The sequence below is a fragment of the Asparagus officinalis genome, chromosome 7 (assembly GCF_001876935.1).
Source record: "Asparagus officinalis chromosome 7, Aspof.V1, whole genome shotgun sequence".
NCBI classification, from domain to species: domain Eukaryota; kingdom Viridiplantae; phylum Streptophyta; class Magnoliopsida; order Asparagales; family Asparagaceae; genus Asparagus; species Asparagus officinalis.
The window spans coordinates 132,978,263-133,002,007 of NC_033800.1; the positions used below are offsets into that span (position 1 = coordinate 132,978,263).

General features: G+C 36.3%; 2 protein-coding genes and 1 long non-coding RNA gene across 3 annotated transcripts; 1 reads left to right on the forward strand and 2 right to left on the reverse strand.

Annotated features, from left to right (window-relative positions):
- On the forward strand, positions 38-15,198 carry LOC109850084 (WD repeat-containing protein 75). The gene is made up of 16 exons (XM_020419999.1): positions 38-308; positions 397-582; positions 1,059-1,235; positions 1,571-1,979; positions 3,915-4,033; positions 5,103-5,180; positions 5,326-5,466; positions 5,591-5,635; positions 7,862-8,028; positions 11,117-11,195; positions 11,285-11,361; positions 11,449-11,578; positions 11,683-11,815; positions 11,934-12,082; positions 13,470-13,672; positions 14,502-15,198. Exons 1-15 carry the CDS (start codon positions 189-191, stop codon positions 13,644-13,646), a joined length of 2,187 nt encoding a protein of 728 aa, XP_020275588.1. The 5' UTR covers positions 38-188; the 3' UTR covers positions 13,647-13,672; positions 14,502-15,198.
- Positions 16,640-16,975, reverse strand: LOC109847793 (RNA-binding protein 12-like). The gene has a single exon (XM_020417033.1). The coding sequence runs from the start codon at positions 16,973-16,975 to the stop codon at positions 16,640-16,642; it is 336 nt and encodes a 111-aa protein (XP_020272622.1).
- Positions 20,541-22,818, reverse strand: LOC109849980. Its single transcript, XR_002249293.1, has 2 exons — positions 22,664-22,818; positions 20,541-20,944 (listed from the first exon to the last, which is right to left on the reverse strand). It is a non-coding gene; the product is annotated as an uncharacterized LOC109849980 (long non-coding RNA).

Below are 23,745 nucleotides of genomic sequence, written 5' to 3' on the forward strand. Positions count from 1 at the left end.
AGCATATAAGTCTACCCTGTTCCGGAGATACAGCAGAGCTGCAGGGCCCCTGTAAAACCCTAATTCTCATCGCTACTGGCCTCCCACCGTTAAAACTCGCTCGACTGCTCAAACAAACACAAAATTGAACCCAAAAAAGAGGGAGGAAAAAGAGAGAAAAATCAAATCCCGATTCAATCATCAAAATCATGATCACAGGAGGAAACAACTTCGTGTCATCAGCTCCAGTTTTCTCCAATGACGCGAAAAAGCTGCTCGTTTGCACTGGAAACACCGTCTCAATCTTCAGCACCGACACCGGGATGCTGGTAAAACCCTAGCTTTCGAAGTAATTTTGTAACAGTTTGTGGGTTTCTTTGATGGGTTTCGATCAAAATTTAATCTTGATTTGCTTAGGTAACGGAATTAGAGGGCCACACTGATTTGGTTACTTCAGTTGTTGTTGTTCCGGTTGCCGCGAATGCGAGGAAATTTATGTGTTATTGCTGGACTTCGTCGAGGGATTCTACCATTTGTTATTGGGATTTTGCGGCGCCTGAATTGGTGAAGAAGATCAAAGTTCAGCTTCCTATAGTATCTATGGTAAGCGGAATCCCAAATGTATCTCATTTGATTCAAAACAAGGGGATTATTAAATTTGAAATTTGTGGACAGTTCGAGTAAAAAGAATTTTTGCATTTAAGATGTCGTAGTTTGTGTAAAATAAAGGAATGCATTTCTATGGTGGGGTATATGTGGCTTTTTTAATTTGCTGGCACACAGGGATATACTTGATTTTTCTTGTGTCTACTTAACAAAAGACGATAACTTTGGTCGTTTAAACAGTTCTTCTGTTAAACTTCAAAAAGATGCTCACAATCATTTTTCGCGTTTATTTGCTTGATTAAAGAATGTAAACTATAAGTTGTCTTTGTCATTCGCATATCCGTATTGAGTATAGCTTTTGCCGTCCTTCACAAGTTTCCCTAGTAACATTGAGCTTTGTTCATCTTTACATTTGTTCCTTCAGATAACATTCTTTTCATCTTATTCTGTTAAATGCTGTTTATGTCTTGCAGGTTATTCCTCATATCTCAAGTCTTTCAGCTGATAGCAGTGAGAAGCTTTCCAACCTCTATGCATTTGTTTCTGTTGAGGATATAAACAAACCTGCTGATCAGCGCAAGGCATTGCGTGGGCAGATCCAGATTTACAACTTAACCAATTCACGTCGTGTTGGGGGATTGTTGGCTGAGGTGTGACCACTCATTGCCTTAAAACTGACAGCTATTAATTTTTTTTTCTTGTAGTCATTTCTTAGTCATGTTGTTCACATCCTTGTAGTATACCAGTTAGTTCTCACGACATCACATTTCGTAGTTATGGGTATTGAAACTATGTTTCCAATAGAAATATAGAACGATAAACATCTTTTTCAAGTTTTGATAGTATTTGTTAATTAGAGCTATAGTCATCACTCTATCATTAACCTCCTCAGCTTTTTTTAGCGCAAGTTAAATTCATCAAGAGCATTTCTTTTATTGATAAAGCAATTATTTATCTTTAACTGAACTCAGTCTTGTGCCTGTAGACCCGCAGACCAGAGTTAATATCCATGAGCAGTTCTGGAGAATTCATCGGCATTAAGAACAAGCAAAAAATATATACATGGAGAATTCCGACAAAGGAGTTCAAATATGACGACATTAGGAGGATCAAATTGCATCACACCAAAAAGTTTAACACTCTGGCGTTTCATCCTAGTGAAAGAATAATTGCCGGTGGAGATGTAACTGGGAGAATTTTGATATGGAGAGGCTTTGGAAAGCGAAACTTGTCAGAAACTTCAAGAAAATTGAGCGCAGGTAGAACCAACAATGAGGAAGGGAATCCTGGGGTAAGAGGCAATGATGACGCAGACTCCTGTTCGACCTGGCATTGGCATCCAGAAGCAGTACATATTCTCTTCTTTTCCTCAGATGGAGCTTATTTATATTCAGGTACTGAATCCTCTACATGTTGTCATGTTCATATGGTAATGACATAGTGCAGTCTTTATTGCAGTGTAAGTGTCAGAATAAGTTACTTCTTTTGCTTCCTTTAGTGAATGATTTCATTGCTTAAGTTTTATGGGAACAGTCACATGCTATCTTGAATTACTATGACCTGTATACATTTCTATCAGAGTTTGTTGTCAGTGTTCATGTAATGCCTAGGCATTTCAAGGCTTCTAGAGTCTAACTGCAGGAGTCCTGTTAGGTATATCCCTTACAGCTTAAGTCATATTTTGACATCATATGGGTAACAACAACAACAACAAAACAACAACAAAACAACAACAACAACAACAAAGTTTTTATCCTAAATATTTGTGGTTGGATATGTGAATCCTATTCTTCTATTCCTTTCTATTATGGGTCATCTCCTCCATGAAATTAACTATTATCATATCATTCTTAATTATTTTCAACCAAGTTCTTTTAGGTCTACCTCTAGATCTCTTTGGCCCATTATCTAAAATATTATCTTTTCCTAAGTAGCGCATTAAGAGGTCTCCGTTATACATAGCCAAATCACCTTAGTCGATTCTCTCTCATTTTATCCTCAATAGGAGTGATCTCTAATTTCCTATAAATGCACTCATTTCTTATCTTATCTTTTAGTGTATACTCACAAGACCGTCGTAACATTCTCATATCTGCCATACTTATTTTTTGCATATGTTTTTTTAATTGCCTAACATTCTGATCCATAAAATATTGCTGATCTTATAACCGTCCTATAGAATTTTTCTTTTAGTCTCATAGGCATTCGACAATCACATAAGACTCTAGACGCACTCCTTCATTTGATCATCGTGATTTGGTTTGATGAGCAACCTCAACCTCAACCTCACCATCACCAAGAATGATTGGTCCTAATCCTAAATAATGAATGTGATTACTTTTATATATTTCTTGATCATCAATATGTGCTATAGGCTCTTTTCTCTTTTTAGTTTTACTAAAAATGCTTTTCATGTAGTCTATTTTTGTTCTACTTATTGTAAATCCTTTTAGAATTATGGTTAAAATTAAATGATATGATTTTTTTTAAAATCTTACAGAGTGCATATATATCAAATTGCATGTAAAGGGAATGTTATATTGGTTAAAGTATACAGTACAAGTATTTCTATAGTTGGGGAACTAAAACCTTTAATCTCTCATCTTCGAATGCGTAATGAGACATGAAAATAGCGAAACAGGAGAGAGAAACAAAGGAAGACTGTTGCTATTGATCTTTTTATTTTTTTTTCTCTTATTCATATCTGTCTTATCTCTTGTGGTTTGCCTCTGTATCTGCAAAGCTGGGTAGAGCTTCTGTATGACAGCCACCTGAGCTTACAGAGCCAAAGACTCTTGATTGTTAGCAGACCTGATTGCACACAGTCAGTAGTGCGAATGAATAAGAGAATGATTAAGCAATTTGGTAAATTTAAAAAGAATGAAATGCCAAAATTTGGCTGATCACGTAGTGCAGGTTATTTTTACATCATGTTATATGCTTAAACTGTTGGGTTTCCCTCCCTTTTTTTTGTTCATTAGACGTGTTTATTTATGAAGCCATGGTATTTGTAATGTCTTGATTTGGAACTGAATATATCTGGTTACATATATTGATAATGTAGGGTTAACTTTTTATTAAATATCTAGTATACAAAAAACATATTAGTAAACAAGATCCTACCTACATGCCTAGGAGGTGGCATTCCTAAATAGCTATGACTGCCTGGAATTGAGACCTTTCCTTCCTTTGATCTTTGATTAATTCTTGAAACACTCTTTTCATTGTTAGAGGTAATCATTGCTTCTGCTGTTCAAGTATGTTTGTGCTCATATATTTTGAATTGGCATAAGTCCTTGTTTTTATTTGTTCAATCATTTTCTTTTCAGGTGGAAAAGAAGGAGTCCTTGTTGTCTGGCAATTGGATACTGGGAAGAAAAGGTTTAAACCTCGTCTGGGCTCCCCGCTTTTATATTATACACATTCTCCTGATCCTTCTCTTTCATGTGTAAGGCTGCCTTTCAGATACCATTGATTACTCTAATATATGATGACTACAACACTATGATTTCATGGTTTGTGTTTTATAAATTATGCAAATGCATTTGTTACATATTTATGTGAATGATATTTGAAGTTAATGTTTTCCTTGTTTCGCTTAATCTTCAAGTTCGATTCTTTCTTCATATGGTGATACTGCAGTGTCCTGTCATTGCCCACTTGGGTTGTCCTGTAGTTTGTGTGTAAAATGTTGACTGCAAGTATGTGCATATAGATACATGATATGTTTCTAACACACATACCAGATGTTTTTTCTGATCTTTTCCAATTTACACAGTATCCTTTGCTGTTGTATCTGAAATAAAAAACCGGGTAGGTATTTTACTATATAACAAATGCATCAGAAGCCTCCACAAACATAATTTTCCTTACTCAAATCATCGACTAGTGAAATTAATGATACCTCATTTTTATTTCATTATGCAACGAAAGAAGATTAATTTTATCATATCAAACGTAATATCTGCTATATGCTCTACAATAGTTTTTTAGACTTTCATGTGGGCAGTTATTTTGACAGTCAGGTACTACGCTAAACATCTTTGAAATGAGAAAATTGTCTTTCTCAGTCCCTGACAACTTGAAGAAACCCAGGAGAACTTAATTTTATATACTGACGTGTCATCTTGGATATATATATGTGATCTATCTAAGTATACAAGAATTTTTACTTGTCTATGTAGTTAGTGGTAGGTCGTAGGTGGAGGTACTGATTGAAAAGATTGGATAGCATTACTCAGAACTGTTTTATAGATATTGTCTATCTACCGTCAGATGTTGTGTATGTTCCTGTTAGATCAACCTCCTCCTTTGCGATATGGTCTCTTAAAAGCTATTATACCTGAGAACAAAATAAAGGGTTCTAAAAGAAATAATTACCTTTCATGCTGATTTATGTCAATGGTTTGTTTGCAGTCAATATCATAACTTTTTGGCCTCAAAAGATGTATTTGTGAATATTGGATCTTGTAATCTTGTTTGAATATTTGGATTCCAACTGAAATCAGCTTTTTCAGATATCTTGCGCAGATAATTCAATTCACCTAATAAAGATGCCTTCCATGGCAATTGTCAAGTCTATTGGTGGGATAAAGGTTGGTCACTTGTATTAATTATATGCTGCTTGTGTTAATACACCGAGAAGAATAAGAGATCTTCTCCTTCAAGCATTATTTTATTTATTTTCATTGTTGATGGAAGAAATATTAACTACAAATTCTTAACACATCATTTGTTCAGCTTCCTTTCTCATTTCCAGATATGCACAAACGACCTAGTAGTGATTTTGCGTTTGACTATTCCTCTGGGCTAGTTGCTCTTCGGACTTCCGATCATTGTATACAGTTCTTCAGCTTGTTCGAGAACTTTGAAGTTTCACAGGTGTGCAATTTAACAAATTTCTTCTTTAGTCCGACTTATAATTATTTAATGATTGCATTACCAGATGGGACTCTAAATATCTTTCTTATAGAATTCGTGATTCATGAGACTGTTAACCTTGCAGGTGCAAGTATGTGAAAGAAATTTCCAGCCTGTTGATGATCCCATGGTAACATCCTGTAATTTTTAGATTTATGACTATCTTTCTAGTTTCATGATGTACTTGACTCTTATTTAGTGGGAGGAAGGGGGCATTGCCTCCTGTTGCATAGGCTTGTGAGGTTCTGCAGCATCACTTGGTTCTTTAGCAAAATGTCAGCATGATACATACAGTGAAAAAGGGGTTCAGTTGAAAGTTTACACTCAACACTAGGGGTGTAAAGAAAAACTAGTAGTGTCAAACAATCATGATATTTTTCGAACTCTCTGTTTTCAACAGCATGGGCAAGACTATGACTTGAGGGAGACCTGTCATGGATCTTAGTCTTGTCCTTGTTTTTGACATGACTTCGGGACCTCATGCTAAGTTTATTCCACCTACATTTTTATTCTTTCACCTGATGGCTCGATAGTTTGAATTTGCTTCATGGTGGTTATACAAGATGGTTTTTGCATTAGGCGTACATGGCGTTTTGATTAATTCCCTTTGATCAAGCCGCTTAAGGAAAACTCAGGCGTGAAAGTTACTTTTCCCTTTCGTTGTCATGCAGAATAAATTATGTATTCTTTGTTTGACAACAGCACAAAACAGATCTACTCTGAGTAGTTGAGACTGCGTAGTCCTAGCAGATTAGGCATTTTCATATGCTCTGCACTTTATGGGCAAGATTGCAAGGCAACTTTCTTGAAAAACCTTGTTGTCAAACAGACTAAATATTTTATGAGTTCATTTTTAGTAATGCGTGAAAGAACTTAAAACTAATATTTGAACATTCAGGAATTAATTTTGTCTAGCATATGTACGCAATTGTAATGTCAATAATTTTGATTCTTATAGATACTAGTAATTTAGGTAGCATCTTATGTGGAGTGTAAACTGAGTTGGTACTGTATCATTTATGTTTTCTTTTTATATGAATTTAAATAGGGTGATCGAGCTTTCATGTGTTCTGAGACATGAACGTATGCCTTTGATTTTGTTGACGATCTTTCTATTACTCAAAGTTCTATCAGATGATAAAATAATCTCTCGAACATAGTCCAAGGCCCACAGATACCTTTGACTACAGATATGCCTGGCAGAGAGAAGATGGTATATCATCGGGAAATCATATGGATCACAATCTCTCATAACATGCTATATTTATTCTTGTTTATGAACTTTACATCTGGTGTCCTTGTATATATCTACAGAAGGTTTGATTGAGGCAAGGACATGGTGCACACATTGTGGTAAATTTTAAAAATATGTGGTGAATTAAATAAACTGCGATTTTGACTTGAAAACAAAAGAGGAGACAAAAAGTACCATATTTGCCCACTGCATCAAAGATCCCTCTATAAATTACATGCTTATACAGTTTACAAGTGGGATTGTTCATGAACTAAATGCAATTTATTTTATTAAGCCGGACTGCCGGAGGCATGTAATTTTTGTATAATAATGAGTGAATAACTTAATTAGTCTTATTGGTTGTTCTGAACTTTATTTTGATACTCCTGGCTACTTCTACCCTATGTAGCATGGACACGGATCCGACACGGCCATCCGACACGCCGACACGAGGCAAATCCTAAAAAATGCATAGGATACGTGTGTTCGACACGTGTGTCCGACACGTGTGTCCGACACGGACACGACACGACACGGCTTCATGTTATGCGTGTCCGTGCTTCATAGCTTCTACCTCATCTGGAATTGATTTTAATTCCATAGTCTAAGTCAAGAATTTACAGAGGACCTTGTAATGTTGAAAGTAGATAATTAGGACTTTTAAAGGAAGCTATTCTTGATTATTTATGATTCCATCACTGGTATGTCTCTATGTGGTGATTGATTTGGATTGCTGTCTCAGCGATGAAAGTTTGCAATACATATTGCAGAACCTTTCTGCCTGTAACTTTTAAATTACAGCGATTATAGAATGAAGCTTTGGTTGAAACATCTTTCAGATATCAAAAGAAGCTGTACTTAGAGAAAGCGGCATGTTCTGGGTAAAACCTGTTGGAGACGGTCCTCTGACTTGACTTTTTAACCCTGCTATTACATGTCACGTCTATAGCTCTTCCATAATCTGCCATTAGGCATGTGTATGTGCTACTGTTTGGTTCTCTTATGAAAATGAATTGGCATTTACCTTCCATAAGCAAATTAACATGTCTAGGCTGTTCTCTTTTATTTGTGTTTTAACCTATGTCTTGGAATTGGAATTACTTGGTTAGCTCGATGTTGCAGGTGTTTGTGGCTTTGATGTCTCTTTCAGGAGATGGCTCCATGATGAGTACTGTTGAGGTTAGGCTTCCGGAAGAGGGATTAGGGGATCTTATAACTCTGAAATTTTGGGCCCGGGGGTCTCGAGTTGGAGAATATAATTTGGTTACTGTCATCTATGAGCCGCACAGGTAAAAGTTGGAAATTAAGAACTTTAATATGTCACAAATATCTTGCATGTTTTGTTAATTGGTTTATGCTTGAGCACTGTGACTATCTAACGTTCATTAGCTGCTTTCATGACCTGTTGGTCTCAATGGTAGAATACTTTTTTTTTAAAATTCTGCTATTAGCTTCTTTGGATGAAATAATTAAGTTTACTTTATATTTTTAGTTCTCTTTTTTTTCTGAATTTGGTCTTGGAACAATATTAATAATGGGTTTGGATACACAAAGAGGTAGGGGAGGGGAATGACTGAGGTAAATCCAAGGGGAGGTAATGAAAAGGAAGTGGATGGAATGATATAAATTGTGTTTTGATATACACGGATAGACAAAAAGGGCAAGAGAGAGTATGAAGTAAGTTGTGTTTGTTTAGGGTAGAGAATGGAAAAGGAAGGAATTTTGCATATGACCAATGTATCCTTTGAAGAATTAATGCGGACCTAATTTTGGTATTTTTTTTCTAAAGGCAATATTAGAATATTGTGAAAGTTTTACTTAAGTTTCAATCCCTCCCTTCCAATCCGTCCACTTTAGGAGGGTTAAGAAAGTGAAGGAATTTGCCTATTTTTAACCCTCCCCTCCCAAGCCGTCCACTTTAGGAGGGTTAAGAAAGTGAGGGAATTTGCCTATTTTAACCCTCCCCTCCCAAGCCGTCCACTTTAGGAGGGTTAAGAAAGTGGTAGAATACTTTTTTTTTTTAAATTCTGCTATTAGCTTCTTTGGATGAAATAATTAAGTTTACTTTATATTTTTAGTTCTCTTTTTTTCTGAATTTGGTCTTGGAACAATATTAATAATGGGTTTGGATACACAAAGAGGTAGGGGAGGGGAATGACTGAGGTAAATCCAAGGGGAGGTAATGAAAAGGAAGTGGATGGAATGATATAAATTGTGTTTTGATATACACGGATAGACAAAAAGGGCAAGAGAGAGTATGAAGTAAGTTGTGTTTGTTTAGGGTAGAGAATGGAAAAGGAAGGAATCCTGCATATGACCAATGTATCCTTTGAAGAATTAATGCGGACCTAATTTTGGTATTTTTTTTCTAAAGGCAATATTAGAATATTGTGAAAGTTTTACTTAAGTTTCAATCCCTCCCTTCCAATCCGTCCACTTTAGGAGGGTTAAGAAAGTGAAGGAATTTGCCTATTTTTAACCCTCCCCTCCCAAGCCGTCCACTTTAGGAGGGTTAAGAAAGCGAGGGAATTTGCCTATTTTAACCCCCCCTCCCCTCCGCTTACTAATTAAAAGTTGTAAACAAACACAAGTTTTGGGTGGTTTGCTTTATAACCTTCCTTCTGCTTTCCCTTCTCTCGTAGAAAAACCTATCCAATCTCAGAATGGAAGATAAAAAGAAATCAAAGGAAAATATATTCTTTTTCAATATTTGATACTTGAGACTTGTAAAGATAAAAATTATATCTTCCTTCAGGAGAGTGATAGCAGGATTGCATAGGCACAAGATAGATTTACAGTGCCTGCTTAGGAACCCTTGAGCAAACCATAATAGACTTGCATGAGAAACAATACTCTCTTCATCTCTTGTAACTTTTATTGATTTCTCCAAAAGTAAAAGAAGAAACTTAAGGAGATGTTCTATTTCTTCTACATCTCTTATTTCCTGCCTGCCAAAAAATAATATAAATGAAGTTCTGATTCAAAATAATTAACTCTAGGCTGGTGACTTTATTATGACCATGGTTATAGATAAGATAGATGTCTTTATATGCAGCTTAATTTGTGTGCAGTTTATGTCTGTGCTTGGCTTGTTTCACTCGTATTTATTGTCTGCGACTTGAATATATTTATTCGTATGTATCATACCACTATATATGAAACATTTAAAAAATTTTAATTAAAATATTACTAATTTATGAGGTTTACACCTCACGTCTTGAAGCAATGCTGTGCTTTATAAGAGGGTCCAACTCCTTGCCTTGCACTTCTGCCTTTCAAAGAAGATTTCACCTAATTACTAGAAAGCTCCATCTTTCCTTCCTTCCCTTTTTTTAAACGAAGAATAAATGTTTGTTTTATACGTAGAAGTATTTCTACAATTGCCTCCAAACTAGCAGCTAGTCTGCAGTTATTTGACAAAATTTACTTGGGAGTTTCAACTTATTAATCGTGTCATAACTTGAACTGAAAAGTAACTTTAGGTCCTTTACTTCACGTACACCTTATATGGCATTTGTCTCTCCATCCTGTTTGTTTCTCATGCTTGCGGTAAGAACTTTCCTTAAAATGTGAAATCTTTCTATCTGCATCTTTGCACACTGAGTCAGGTTTTGAACTTGTCTATTCCTTTCCAGGATTCTAAATTGTTTATTGAGGGACTATAACTGTGCATTTACTGTTGATTGCGGAAACTATTTTTTTAATCTAAAGAGCTCAGTGATAAAATGCCTTTTCCCATCGACTTGTAACTAAAAGAAGAGGAAATCTTAACTTTAGCATTGCATTATATAACTTTATTTGGAGACATCTTCTCTATATACTACTTATATGACTGACTTAGCATGTGTTTGACTCGTCAATCACCATTTCTGTTGTTACTAAAACATCAGTTAAAATATTTCTACTAGATTTTGTGGTTGCTAGACCGATCCTTGTCAGACATTCCTTGCCAACTCTCCTGAAGTTAGACATCTGTACTGTGCTCTATGATGTGATGATGCTCTTGTTTTAGATGAGACTTCTAGGTTTATTGATAGGGCAGATGTACTCTTATATTTCTGTCATTTTTTTAAAATGCATCGCTGTTATAGTAAAGGAATTGCAAATGTACATAAATTTTCTGAAGTAACTAACGCTTTTCACTGTGTATGCTTTCTTAGAAAATCATGTTAACTAAAATTGTCATTTTAACTTTCTAGTCCCCTTCGTACCTTGTATTTTTACGGTGATAATGTACTGTTTATACTTCATAGTCATGCATAGAAATTATGAAAGATGCAAATATAGTTTGACCTTCTGTTGAGTTCAATACCAGAAGGCGTATTGTTATGGAAATTAAGGTTGATATTTCTAATCTCTCTTTTCACTTCAACTTAGTTATGCAGAAGTTTCTGCTCTTGCATTCCGATCTGGCTATAGAATGGCTGTAAGTACTTCTTTGGGTGGCGAATTTAAGGTAACTTGTCCAATTCATTCTTTCTTTTGTTGTCTCCTCCTCTCTATACATTTGTAAGTGAACTTTACTGATTGTTTTTACAACTGTAGGTTTGGCTCTATTATTCTGATAAGCAGAAAGATCACCAGAAATCTGGATGGAGATGCCAGTCTGTTGGATCGTACAAGTATCTATCATATATTTTGTTAATTTTATCACTGGATTCTTCAGCAAGTTTGTGTGATTTTATATTTATAAGAATATTGAATTGCAGGAAAATGCCTATGACTGCTGCTGCATTTTCTGCTGATGGCTCTGTTCTAGCTGTTGCAGCAGAGACTGTTGTAACATTGTGGGACCCTGACAAGAATGCTCTTGTGGCTGTAATTGGAGATACGTTCACGGTGATGCACATATAACATCATATTTCCCAATTCTTGAAGAAGGCATATAGTGACAATACAATTCATAATTATTAATAATATTTTTTCCCCTCTTCTTTTCACAGCCGATTACTACAATCTCTTTTGCTGGGAAGTCAGATTATATTGTGACACTATCTCAAGGTTCAAATCCACAGCTAGCTGTTTGGGATTTGTCAAACCTTTCAATTGTTTGGTCTTATAAACTTCGTGCAGAAGGTGTGTATGACCATAGACTAATGATTTAAAATTTATTGTTTAGTTTTTATTATTTACCCAAGTGTTTTCTTGATGTCTCATTTTAAGGGGAAAAAATAATCCTTGTGTTTTATTGCAGCCGTAGCTTGTACAGAAGATTTGTCTCAATTTGCTGTCCTAGTCCTGCCCGAAGTACCAAATGGACCTGCTACAGGAGACCAAAATGGTATCATTTTGTTGTTTGATGTGAAAAAGCCTGTTCCTCTGGCTACATGGATGGTGAAGAAGGTACTGCTTGTGTTTGGCTCGTGATTAGTTTAAGTGACATGGATTAACCGAATTACACATTAAACAATGGTTTTTCGAGACGGTCCCTTAAATCTTTAATATCTTGAAATTAATCACTCAGATCATTGAGACTGTTATCAGGCCTCTCAATTTTTATTAGTTTAAAAATTAGTCCCTCAAATCATAAAATCGCAATTAGGTCCTCTAATTTCTATAAATCATTACAAAACAATCAAGAGTACCAGTAGCAATATAAAAGACTTGGGGGCCCTAATAGCAATTTCAATAATTTGAGGACTAATTTCAGAGCATTAAATATTTAAGGGACTAATGTTGAGAAAGCCCATTAAAAATTCTTTTTATCTCATGGTCTTATTCAAGGCCAACTTGTCCTCCATGTTTTAAACATTAAGAGAAATAGTCAATTGTTCTTTTCCCCCTTTTAAGGAATGGGCAAGTAAATAGGGAGGGTGTTCCTCGGAATAGGTTTGGAGTATTGACTAGGTATTATTATTTCTGCCACTTGTTCGGTCTTCGGCATGGCGATATTATTCTTTTAGGTGTTCCCTACCGAATGTGACCTTTAACTGTGCATATTATATGCTAGTATATTTCTCCTAGTCTCCTACAATGAATCCTGGGAGTGGAGTTATCAGTATGGGCTCCTTTAGATGCTGATTCTTGTTTCTGTCAATTTTTAACTTAACATTACAACCTTGGAGTTATTAACACAATTGATGTGGATGCGTACTAGTTTTTAAGTTTTATAGCATATAATTTGTGAGTATATATGTGTGGACCTTCTAGATCTGTCTTGCTAGAATATATCTAACGTATACCTAGTTTCGTTTTAGAGTTAATTACAGATAGGCGACCAGGTACTGTTGCCTGGTTGCGGATTCTATTGCTGCAGATAGACCCTCTGAGTGAATATTTTCGACTCCTTGACTGTTAGTGAGCTTTTTTTTTTGGCAAATATACCTCTTGAGGGTAAAGGAGTCAAAAAGATTCACTCAGGGTTCTATCTGCAACAGTAGAGCTCCTGAGGGTCTATCTGCAATTGGGCGATTGTACATGGGCTCTATCAGCAATTAACTCTTTTGTTTCGTGTACTTTGGTCTGGTTTTGTGGTTGGCTTGGATTATGTCAGGCTCAGGTGGGGGTTGAGCACAACCAAAACTCACACTTTTTATATTAGGCTGTGTATGTATAATCAGCTCGAGGCCTTTTTCCTAAGCTCTTATTCCAATGCAGTCCTATGAATGGTTGGGTTGACTGAGCATGATTATGCCCTGAGCAAGTTGCAGACCTATCCAATATGATAAATATGTTTTTAAATTTTGGATTCTATCGTCATCTTTTTTTGACTGTTCTTCCTGGAAATCAGGCAAAAAAAGGCAGTCTTGCTTTTATGCCTCCTGATACATCTCGTCAGCATACCGATGTAGAAGATGCTGATGGAAGTGGCATTCCTTTGTTGGTATATATAAATGGTGATCATGAATATATAATCTTTGATCCACACAAAGGACAGATACCCGAAATCAGCAGGAATTCTCATTAAAAGTCTTCTTCCTGATGATGGAACAGGTATTTCTGATTCTCTCTCTTTGGATCTGCTGCCTTATGACGACTAACAAATTCTAGCATTTGCCACATCTTGTCCTATGTGCTTTTCTGGGGGCTTAATTCATTCATGCTGTAAACATCCGTTGCTAATTGGCCATATATATATGCATGTCATATAGTATATTTGATTGCCGGCATTATTATTATCATATTTTGTAGTCACTAAAATTCTATAAGCTAAATCTCTAGAAAGTGGCCTTTTAAATGCAAGTTAAAAATCCCTGTCATTTGGTTATGAGGGTGTTTGGGAGGCTTTAAAAAAAAAACCTTTTAAGCAATGTCAGTTTTTGGTGGCTTTTAGTTTTTATGTTAAAATTTCTATAAAAATTATGAGTAGAATAGTCATTTGCTTGGTCAAACCTAGTTGATTTGAGTGAGCTTATAAGCTAGGTTTTCAAAAGCCGGGGAATGCTAACTTTTCTAATTGAGATTTAGAAGCCAAACTTATTTGGCTTGTTTCCATACAGGCAGATAGGGAAGTAAGCTGAGAATGTACTTTGATAAAATAAGTCCCCCAAATACCCTACATTTGATGCATAGCTAGTGCAGATAATTGGCAGTATACGTGTCAGCATACAAGAACCTCTTAAAATCATCAGATGTTAAAATCATCAGATGAAGTCATGCATTTTTTTAGAGTACTGTTACTGTCATATTTCATTTGTATTTTGTCATAAATTTCTACCTCATCACACCAAGACTTTGAAGTTTGAATAATCTTATGTCTTGTTTAAGGTGTAGAAGTTGCACTTTTGACATTATTAACTGTGGGATAACATTTTTTTACCAGCTCGTATTGGGTATACGTCAATATATGGGGAGCTTCCGGAATTCGATAGTAAGAAGGATGAGATCCAAGAAATTCCATTTGTGCCTTCAGAAAGACCTTGGGAGACTATTTTCAGTGGATCGTCCCATGTTCTTCCACCTCTCACAAAACTCTGCTCAGCGTTTTTGTCGTCTCTACTAGAAAAGAGACATACCACACTGGAGTGATTAGTTCACCATTTAAGATCTTCAAATTTTCGAACAGAAAAAAAAAAGAAAAAGAAAAAGGAAAATCCTGCCAAGAGAGATATTAAGATATCATGTTCGGCAATTGTCATATTTGCCCTCATCAAAGGGAACTGGGGTCATTCAGCGACAAAATGGCATTTTTGGCTTCATCTGCGTAATTTTCTTGGTTTCAATGTGCTGGAGGCAAGCCATTCAGGAATGAACTATAGAGGTGTCTCAGGTTAATAGAGGCATTGTAGAATGCTTTCTGATGGGTGGAAATTTTGTAGTTCTAGATTAGTTAGTTGAGTTTTAAGCTTTTAGATTTTGTTCTGTCCTCATAATTAATTTTTTCGCTCCAGGCTGCATCTTCTCATTAACAGGTAGTTGTGTTTGTTAGATGAAATTAAAATGTTTTGCTTGTGTATACTGTACCATAAGGATGCTAATTTGTTATTCCGAAACTTATTTTAGCGGGTGTTAATTTCGTACTCTACCACTTAAAGTCCATAGTTTGGATATTTGCAATTTTGTTGTGGAAAATACATTATCAATATAAATTTAGAATTTGGTTGAAAGAAATGGTGCAAAAGAGGAAACATGGGTGTGAATGATTTTCTTACCTCGAATTGGATGTATGTTTTTGATAATGTAAAATCTTCTTTTTATTTTATCTTATTTTATTTCGTGCAATATAAATGTTGAGTATTTACTTCTGCAGCTCTATTTACATACCACGAAACAGCCCTATGTACGTACAACCAAATAGCTCCTAAGCGGTGTTGGTTCGTGAAAAAATTATTTGAAAACAGGTGATTACGGTTGCAGATGTAGTTGCGGTAAATTAGTCAAATATTATTTTTTTAAGATATTCAAATTCAAAATTGTAATGTCTAGAGAACTAAAGTTGTAGTGAAACAAATAACCACAAGCATAACTGCAATCATCTTTTACAAACTACAGTCATCGTTATAATTTTCTGCAAACTTGTGTCGAGTTGTATTCAGCAGGTAATTGCCTTTGGTCTGGATTTAATATTGAGATAGCCCTTTGGTGAAGAAAAATTATATCTTTTTATTCCTCGATTAACATGCTTTATAATAGAAAGAAAGAATCTAGCAGTACAGGGCTAATCATGACGAAGTAATCAAATTGTCTTGTGTCACACAACGTGAAGATATAACTGATGCGTATACATTAGGGGTGCATTCGGTCCGGATACGGCTCGGATATGATGCTTACCATATCCATATCCGCTTACCCATCTCGGATACGGATACGGATACGGATATACCTCGGTAAGAAAAACTTATAACCATATCCGCTAAAATCGGATACGGTTACGGATATACATGCGGATATATAAGCGGATATGCATGCGGATACAAAACAGATATGAGAAAACTAGATAGTATTGAGAAAAACATAGTTCATGTGATACAAAAAAAGTTCGTTAATATGTCCATTATAACTAAATAGTTAAGATTAGTCATCTTGATCATCAAAATTAACCACAAATCCATAATCTAAGAATCGAAACTATCGTAAGAGTATGACTAATATGTATTCGGATATTTCGGATACGGATACGGATATTTCACTACAAAACCATATCCATAACCATATCCTATCGGTTATAGATTTGAGTAACCATATTCGTATCCTAACGGATACGGTTACGGATATTTCATCGGATACGAATACGGTTTAGCATCCCTAGTATACATGCATCTTGTAATCAGATATAACTCCATCCATAACCCAACACATGCATGAAAATATACTCAAACACAAACTACTAAATTCATACTCAACTAACCAAACAACACAGATCTATAAACCAAACAAAAACAACGACCAAACCTCACACACCATAATCATAATAACACAATGAAGTCCACATAACACGCAACACTACATTCAAGCAACGCATCAAGGGCTTTTCGTCGAAGGAGGCGGTGGAAGAAATGGGATGCCCGGGATAGCTGGAAAAGCGGGTATGAAAGGAATTCCAGGGATAGTCGGTATCGCTGGCATGGGAGGCGCTGCAAAATTCGGTATGGCAGGATTCATGGGAATCGGGGGCAGCGGAGGGAGCTGGGGCTGAGGCAACGCGGGGATGGTCGGAACTGGGAGTGTTGGGGTGGTCGGAACTGGAGGGGTCGCAGCTGCAGCCGGAGTGTCTAACAGGTGACGAGCCCCTTGGCATACGCTGATGCTCAAGAACACGAAGACGGCGAGGGCGAAGAACCTTGTGCTTGAAGCCATGATTGTTCAGGATTCTGTATATATATTTTTTTTGACGATGATTATAAAGGAACATAAAGGTTGTATTTATAGTAGGCGTGCAATGCTGCTTGTTATGTTTTGGGAAGTAGTAGTAGTAGTACGGTGGTTGGTTAGACTCATGCAATTGTTTTCTTCTTCGTGGTTGATCGGTTCCTTATTTTCCTTATTCGAGTGAAGGTTGTCAAATGCAAGTTGAGCTAAATCATCGCTGATATTTGGTAGGTGTAGTTTGTTTAGAAGGGATTGGTTTTTTTTTTTTTCGGAAATAGGTCAACGAGTGCTTACCTAATGATTATCTATCATTGCTTGCATTGGGGTTTTAAATTCAGTTCTTCCCATCCGGCTAAATAGGGCTTACATACCCTATTGCATGCAGTGGCGAATCCAGAAAAATTTGTCTAAGAGGGGCAGACGATAAGGTGACTATTTATCTAAAAAATAAAAATATAATGTTATAAAATTATAGCACTTGATGAGAATGCATGACATAGACTACGGTTTGAGTCCGTTTTAAGTTTGGAATTGCAAAATTAGATCCCTAGGTAACATAGAGAATTTGAATTATGGGTTTTTTGAAATTTTTTTAGTGTTGTTTTGGTTTTCAGGTTTTGAAGCTCTATGATTTAGGCTTCTAATAGTTAGGCCCATTTGACCTGAAATTCTAAATGCGCTACTAAGTTTGAATGGGTTATATGCACATGGAAAGAGTTTTCAGTTAGGGTGATGTTGGGGATTCGAATCACACAATCAAACCCTTGTCCTTCCGAATCTTGTGCTAAGAGTTTAACAAGTAGGAAAATCACCGCAAATAAAAGAAAAACTTACAGGAAAGAATAATCAAACCAGAGAACACCAAATTTAATGAGGTTCGGCAAACGTGCCTACGTTCTCGGGAGCCACACCACACAATTCTTTGATTAATTGAAGAATATTACAATGCTCACAAATAGGTTTTTATCTCTCTGAGATATCTCTCTCAAATAGCCGTCAAAACCCTCTTTGTTCGTGTTCTACAAACCCTAAAAACATATCAATGTATATATAGTATCCTGGCCCAATACAGTATTCCCAAACGAATCAGGAAATTGGAAAAATTGATTCCGGTAGACCGGACCATGTGTGTCGGTCGACCGGACAGAACACAGTTTCTTACAGGGTCTTCGTGCATGTTTTCGGTCGACCGGCGCATCACCTTCGGTCGATTGATTGGTCACCCTCGGTCGACCGACAACACAGCTTCGGTCGATCGACCAGAGCGTGTTCCTGAGCTCGTTTTCTGCAGTCTCTTCGGTCGACCGGATCTCCTCCGTCGGTCGACCGACCCGAGATTTTTCACCCGCATTTTTTGTTTCAGGTTTCATTCTTCACACGACCAAAACCAACAGGTGAGGGATTTAGTTTTCAATTAGGGTTAGGGTGGGGCTAATCTGGGTTTGTGGGACGCGTAGCAGCTGATTGAGATTGTGTCGTTAGAACTCCCCGTGCAAACGGTCTAGTAGTTTCTTTAGTGGGTGTGAGTACAAATTCTCTAAAATTTGAAGGGCAAATTATAATTCTAGAAGGGCTTTGAATGGTAATTCTCACGAGAGGAGCTCTCTCTGAAAAAAGATTGGCAGCCACTCCTCATTGACAACTTCAATAGAAAATTATCTATAAAAAAAGGTAGGCATTGTCTATCGGTGGTGGTTTAACTCTAATTAACTTTATGCTATCTTTTCTTCCTTTATACCGTGCGTCCTTCAAATTATCAATTTGGCTAATCAAGGAAATGGAACATATTTGGGCTTTTTTTTGAGGTAGTAAAAATGAGTGTAAGGGGAGATCTCTTGTTATTACTAAATTTTAAAATTTTCAGTAATGCTCTCCTTTGAAAATGGGTGTGGAAACATCTCAAGAGTGATTCATTAAGTCAATTCCATTTTTGTTCTCTATATTCATCATCATTTTATCTCTAGTTGTACACCATCTCCTCATCTAGCTTCTAAATTTTGACATGATATAAACTCTGTGAACCAAGCTTTTTAAGTTTAATTCAATGGAAGTTAGGTGATGGTTCAAGTGTTAAGGTTTTGAGAGGATAAATGACATGGACCTAACTCTTTGGCTAGTCTTTTTCCCTCAGCGTATAATTTGACATTCTCTAAATATTACCGGTATAAAAAAGAGAATGCATGCTTCCAAGACAATGTTTGGAGGTGGCATCCTCTGCTAAGACGACATATCTTAGATTTAGGGGAGGCGCTACAGGCACACCCTCAGGCACACCACCAACCACACCCCCTCTCTATCTACAATGCAGGGGGCATCACATCAGATTTTTTAAAAAAATCTGATGTGGGGCCCCCTGCACTGTAGATAGAGAGGAGGTGTGGTTGATGGTGTGCCTGAGGGTGTGCCTGTATCATTTTTCTAGATTTTGATGGACAATAAGTTCAGGATTTGAAAGGATTCCTTGTGATGTCCAACATGAGTCCTAACAACAGTAAAAGATAAAGCTTTTAGGCCTTTTCACCCATCGGCTTCTTTCGCTATATTAAATCTCTATATGAAGGAATCTCCAGAATGTGCTTTGTCCCGTCCTATGTTGGAGTATATGGAGGGCTCGCAAAAACTTGATTTTCAAAAAGATTTATGTTACATCATAAAAGCTTGCTTCTAACATTACCCACTTCATACTATATTTGAATAGGGAATTCAGATAAGATAAATGTGAAGTTTGCTTTCAAGCGTTCTCCGTCGATGCCGAGCGGAAGTTGGAGAAAATTTCTGAGAGATCACGCATGTTTGGTTTGGTCTTAATATGAGATCCCAAGTGTTATTTTGATATGAACGATGAGCATACGTACATATTTTGGTTTTGGATGTTTCTCCCAAGCTCCTGTTGGTTGGACGTTTTGTACGCTAGACTTTATGGTCTGGCAACTATTTCATATATTAATATAATTTGTTTTATCTCAAAAATAAATAAATAAATAAACGGTTTTTCTATAAAGTGCTCATGGACACTCTATAAGAGAGGAGAGAGATTGAGAGAAATGAACGAGAAGATGATCCCAATGCAAATCAGAGAGCCCCATCCTCATTCATTTCTCTCTATCTCTCTCCTCTCTTATAGAATGCTCATGGACACTCTATAGAAAAACCGATAAATAAAATACGTGCAAGTACACATGCACGATGAGTTCCAATATTATGATCGCACTGAGCACTCACTCAAAACCACGCATCTATTAACTGTTCATTAATCCTATCCACAAATATTTCACCAGTTAAGATGACAAATTTGAAACAACTAGCGATGCTCAACTGAAGAGCAAGCAAAACCAGCCTTCTGGCAATCGAAGTTTTAACAAAGTTGGAAGCCATATAAAATCGGAAACAACACATGCCATCAGAAATAACCCCAAGCATCACAATATCATAAATTTCTCACAAATGCAGTACTAATCAGCAAACTCTTAAGTAATGGATAATGCCTCGATATCAAGCACAGAGGAAATGGTTGTGAAAACAAAACAAAACAAAACCCTATGTAGTCACAATGTGAAAAATCAATACTAGTTGCCTCACGGTGGACAACAGCAAAAGAATACCGACGATTCACAAACAAAAGCTAGATTTAAGAGGACACACCACACAAAAATTTAAACCGCACATAGTCAAGACAATTATTAAAACGTAACAAGGTCAACTACAAGTTTATCCTTCAAAGCATCTAAAATCGCAAACAGAAACCACCGGCTAACTGTACGGTATAAATCCTAAACAGGACACCAAGGACAGTCCTCCATCAACCTATAACTCAAACATCATCAATGTGTAGGATCCATCAGAATCCCTATCTACTTAGATGCTGGGGGGGTTGATGTAGTCCTTGTCCAATTACTTGGATCTCTGCCTCATCTTTCGGCGCTTCCTCTTGAGCCTCCTCATGCGTTTCTTCTTCCACTGAATTAACAAGTATACAGAAAATGTCATAGTAGCGAGATAAGCAACAGAAAATGCACAATGGTGGTTATCTTAGAAAAAGGCATACCATATGCAAAAAAAAGTCAAACTGTAAAAAGGGAAAACATATAACATGTGTAGAATGATTGGGCAGAAAGCAAAAATATAAAGGTCACCCTACTTCAGATAACTGGCCAATTGAGAATTGACATCGACTATTTGGCATCCAGGCACTAAGATCATAATATTTCTTCACGCATATAATTCAATTTATTAAATAGTCATAACAGAATATTAAGAGCTATAATAATCAATCCGAGCCTTTTGTGGTAGAAAGGGAGGGAAAAAAACCTTTAGACCATGTCTAATTTAAAGAGTTAAAATAGTTTTAAGTCACCTTTAAACGGGTTCATGTTAAACCAACTATTTACCGATATCAACTAAAATAACTTGGGCCCATAATTTACATGGATGCTAACCCACCCTAAATAAGCTTGCAAACAAACCCACCGCACCTCAACACACCATCTGAAACCCGGTTAAACCAATCAATCGATATCTAAATTTTTATTACTTAACCTAGCTTACTCATAAGCTTTAGCTTATTGCTAAAGCTTTAGCTTATTGCTAAAGCTTTAGCTTATTGCTAAAGCTTGTGGTAGTGCAAATCAACTATTCACAACTGAAGGAGGTAAAAAATCCCAAAACCCCCCTGTATACAAAGCCAGATGGAAAAAAGTAGCTCAAAGTATGTCCTAATAAGGTTAAACGAACAAGCTTACAAGGCATGTGACTATACATTCTTTCTATTCTTAATTTGACATTATGTAAGTAATCAAACTGGTGTCATTGTTGGAAAAAAAAAGTTTGAAATGTGATAAAAATTATCATCGTCTTATTAGGTATAGATGGATAAATGAAAACCTTGTGCTAAAAACTATAATTACATGAAAATGAACAATATACATACATCAATCAATTTCGTCTTTTATTAAACGCAATGGCGTCCAAGCAATACACCATAACAGAATTAATCGGACTAACTGTACTCCATGGCTAAAATGTCATGTTTTTTTTAAAACATCACACTGAAGATATCATTCATAAACACATATTAGTTTAATTTCAAAAACCATATGCCAACCAGCCTACATTTGTCAAAGCCATTATAACATCAAAATTCCAGTTTCATTGCGTTACAAGTCTAATATCACAATTTAGTAAATGTCATTTACACTTTGAAGCCCATCCCAAACCAAAATGCAAAATCTCCCACTAATTTATTGGCTAATTTTCAATTCTTCTATCACCCAGTTAAATCGTAACCCATCAGCATTAAAATTCCTCACCGCACTCCATATTCTCTAAAAAATTACTTTGCCATATTTTTCAATAGTAGCAATGCGAAGAATAAAACTCGCACCAATAATCTGGGTTAAACTATTCACCTCAATATCATCCTTACGAATATGCACATAAGCAATTCAAAAAAAAAAAGAGAAAAAACTAACAAATTTTTATGCAATGATATCTCATCAATCAATGGAATTAAGAAAGATACAATTAAATGAAAATAAGTAGTTCGATAAATAGATAAATACCCTAAATCAATACATCACAAGCGTTGCACGAAGTTATATTTTCGATTAAAAAAATAAGAAGAAAATTGAAGAACAATATGAGATCTTGATGAAAAAAAAAAGGTACAAGAGATCTAACCTTCGCCCTCATCGTCGCGATTTAATCTTTCGAACCTTGGCCGATCTGATCCCCCTTTTGGAGGCGAGGTTAGGGTTTTATCGCGAAACCCTGGCCCTAAATTGATATTTATTTTAACGTCTGAGGACATTTTTGTCACTTACCAGTACGGCGTGAGCTGGGCCAATTCTCATATTTAGGTTTCGGCCTACTTTCTAACAAAGGTCCATACGCGTGGGTCATATGTATACTTGAAAAGAGGCTCTTTTTCTTTGGGTCGAGCACGGACGAATGTTTTTTTTTAAAACTAAGGGGCTGTTTGGTTCGCTATTATAAGGGGTGGAAAACTCAGAAAACCTCTTCACGTTAGATTTTTAGCTCTCCACGTTAGTTTTTTTGTTTCCGTCCATTTCTCTGTGCCGCTTTGGTTCGCTCGGATGGAAGAGGGAAAACTCTGCTGAAATCGCCGCCAGCTCAGATTTTTTTTCCTCTCCGATTTCCTTCCCTAACCGAGTGAAATTGATGAAAACCCTGTCACGTCAGATTTTTTTTTCCTTCTTTGCTTTGTTTACAAAAGTTTTCCTTTTTTTTCTATGCGAACCAAACACAAGAAAAATAAATACATTGGTTTCTCACCATTTTTTATGTGCGAACCAAAGCAAAACAATCTATTTCTTGGAAAAGTTTGGAAAACTCAAAACTTATATTTCTTTACATGGAATTGTATTTTCCTATATCAAGGAAACGAACCAAACAGCCCCTAAATTCAAAAAGAGTTTCGTGGAGAGAGATAGACCCCTGCACTTCTATTAGTGCCGACAAATCCTCAATTACTAAATTTTTTTTTCTCTTAGGGGCTGTTTGGTTCGCTATTATAAGGGGTGGAAAACTCAAAAAACCCCTCCACATCAGAGTTTTAGCCCTCCACGTCAGCTTTTTTGTTTCCGTCCATTTCTTTGTGCCGCTTTGGTTCGCTCGAATGGAAGAGGGAAAACTCTGCTGAAATCGCCGCCAACTAAGATTTTTTTCCCTCTCCGATTTTCTTCCCCAACCAAGTGAAATTGATGAAAACTCTGCCACGTCAGATTTTTTTCCTTCTCTGC

What these genes read in the sequence shown, in the direction of transcription:
- LOC109850084 (XM_020419999.1), top strand. Translation starts at nt 189, where the DNA reads ATGATCACAGGAGGAAACAACTTCGTGTCATCAGCTCCAGTTTTCTCC. An exon ending in TGGAGCTTATTTATATTCAG is followed by an intron (nt 1,980 to 3,914) that starts GTACTGAATCCT and finishes TTTTCTTTTCAG; the next exon opens with GTGGAAAAGAAGGAGTCCTT. An exon ending in AGCCTGTTGATGATCCCATG is followed by an intron (nt 5,636 to 7,861) that starts GTAACATCCTGT and finishes TCGATGTTGCAG; the next exon opens with GTGTTTGTGGCTTTGATGTC.
- LOC109847793 (XM_020417033.1), bottom strand. Translation starts at nt 16,975, where the DNA reads ATGGCTTCAAGCACAAGGTTCTTCGCCCTCGCCGTCTTCGTGTTCTTG.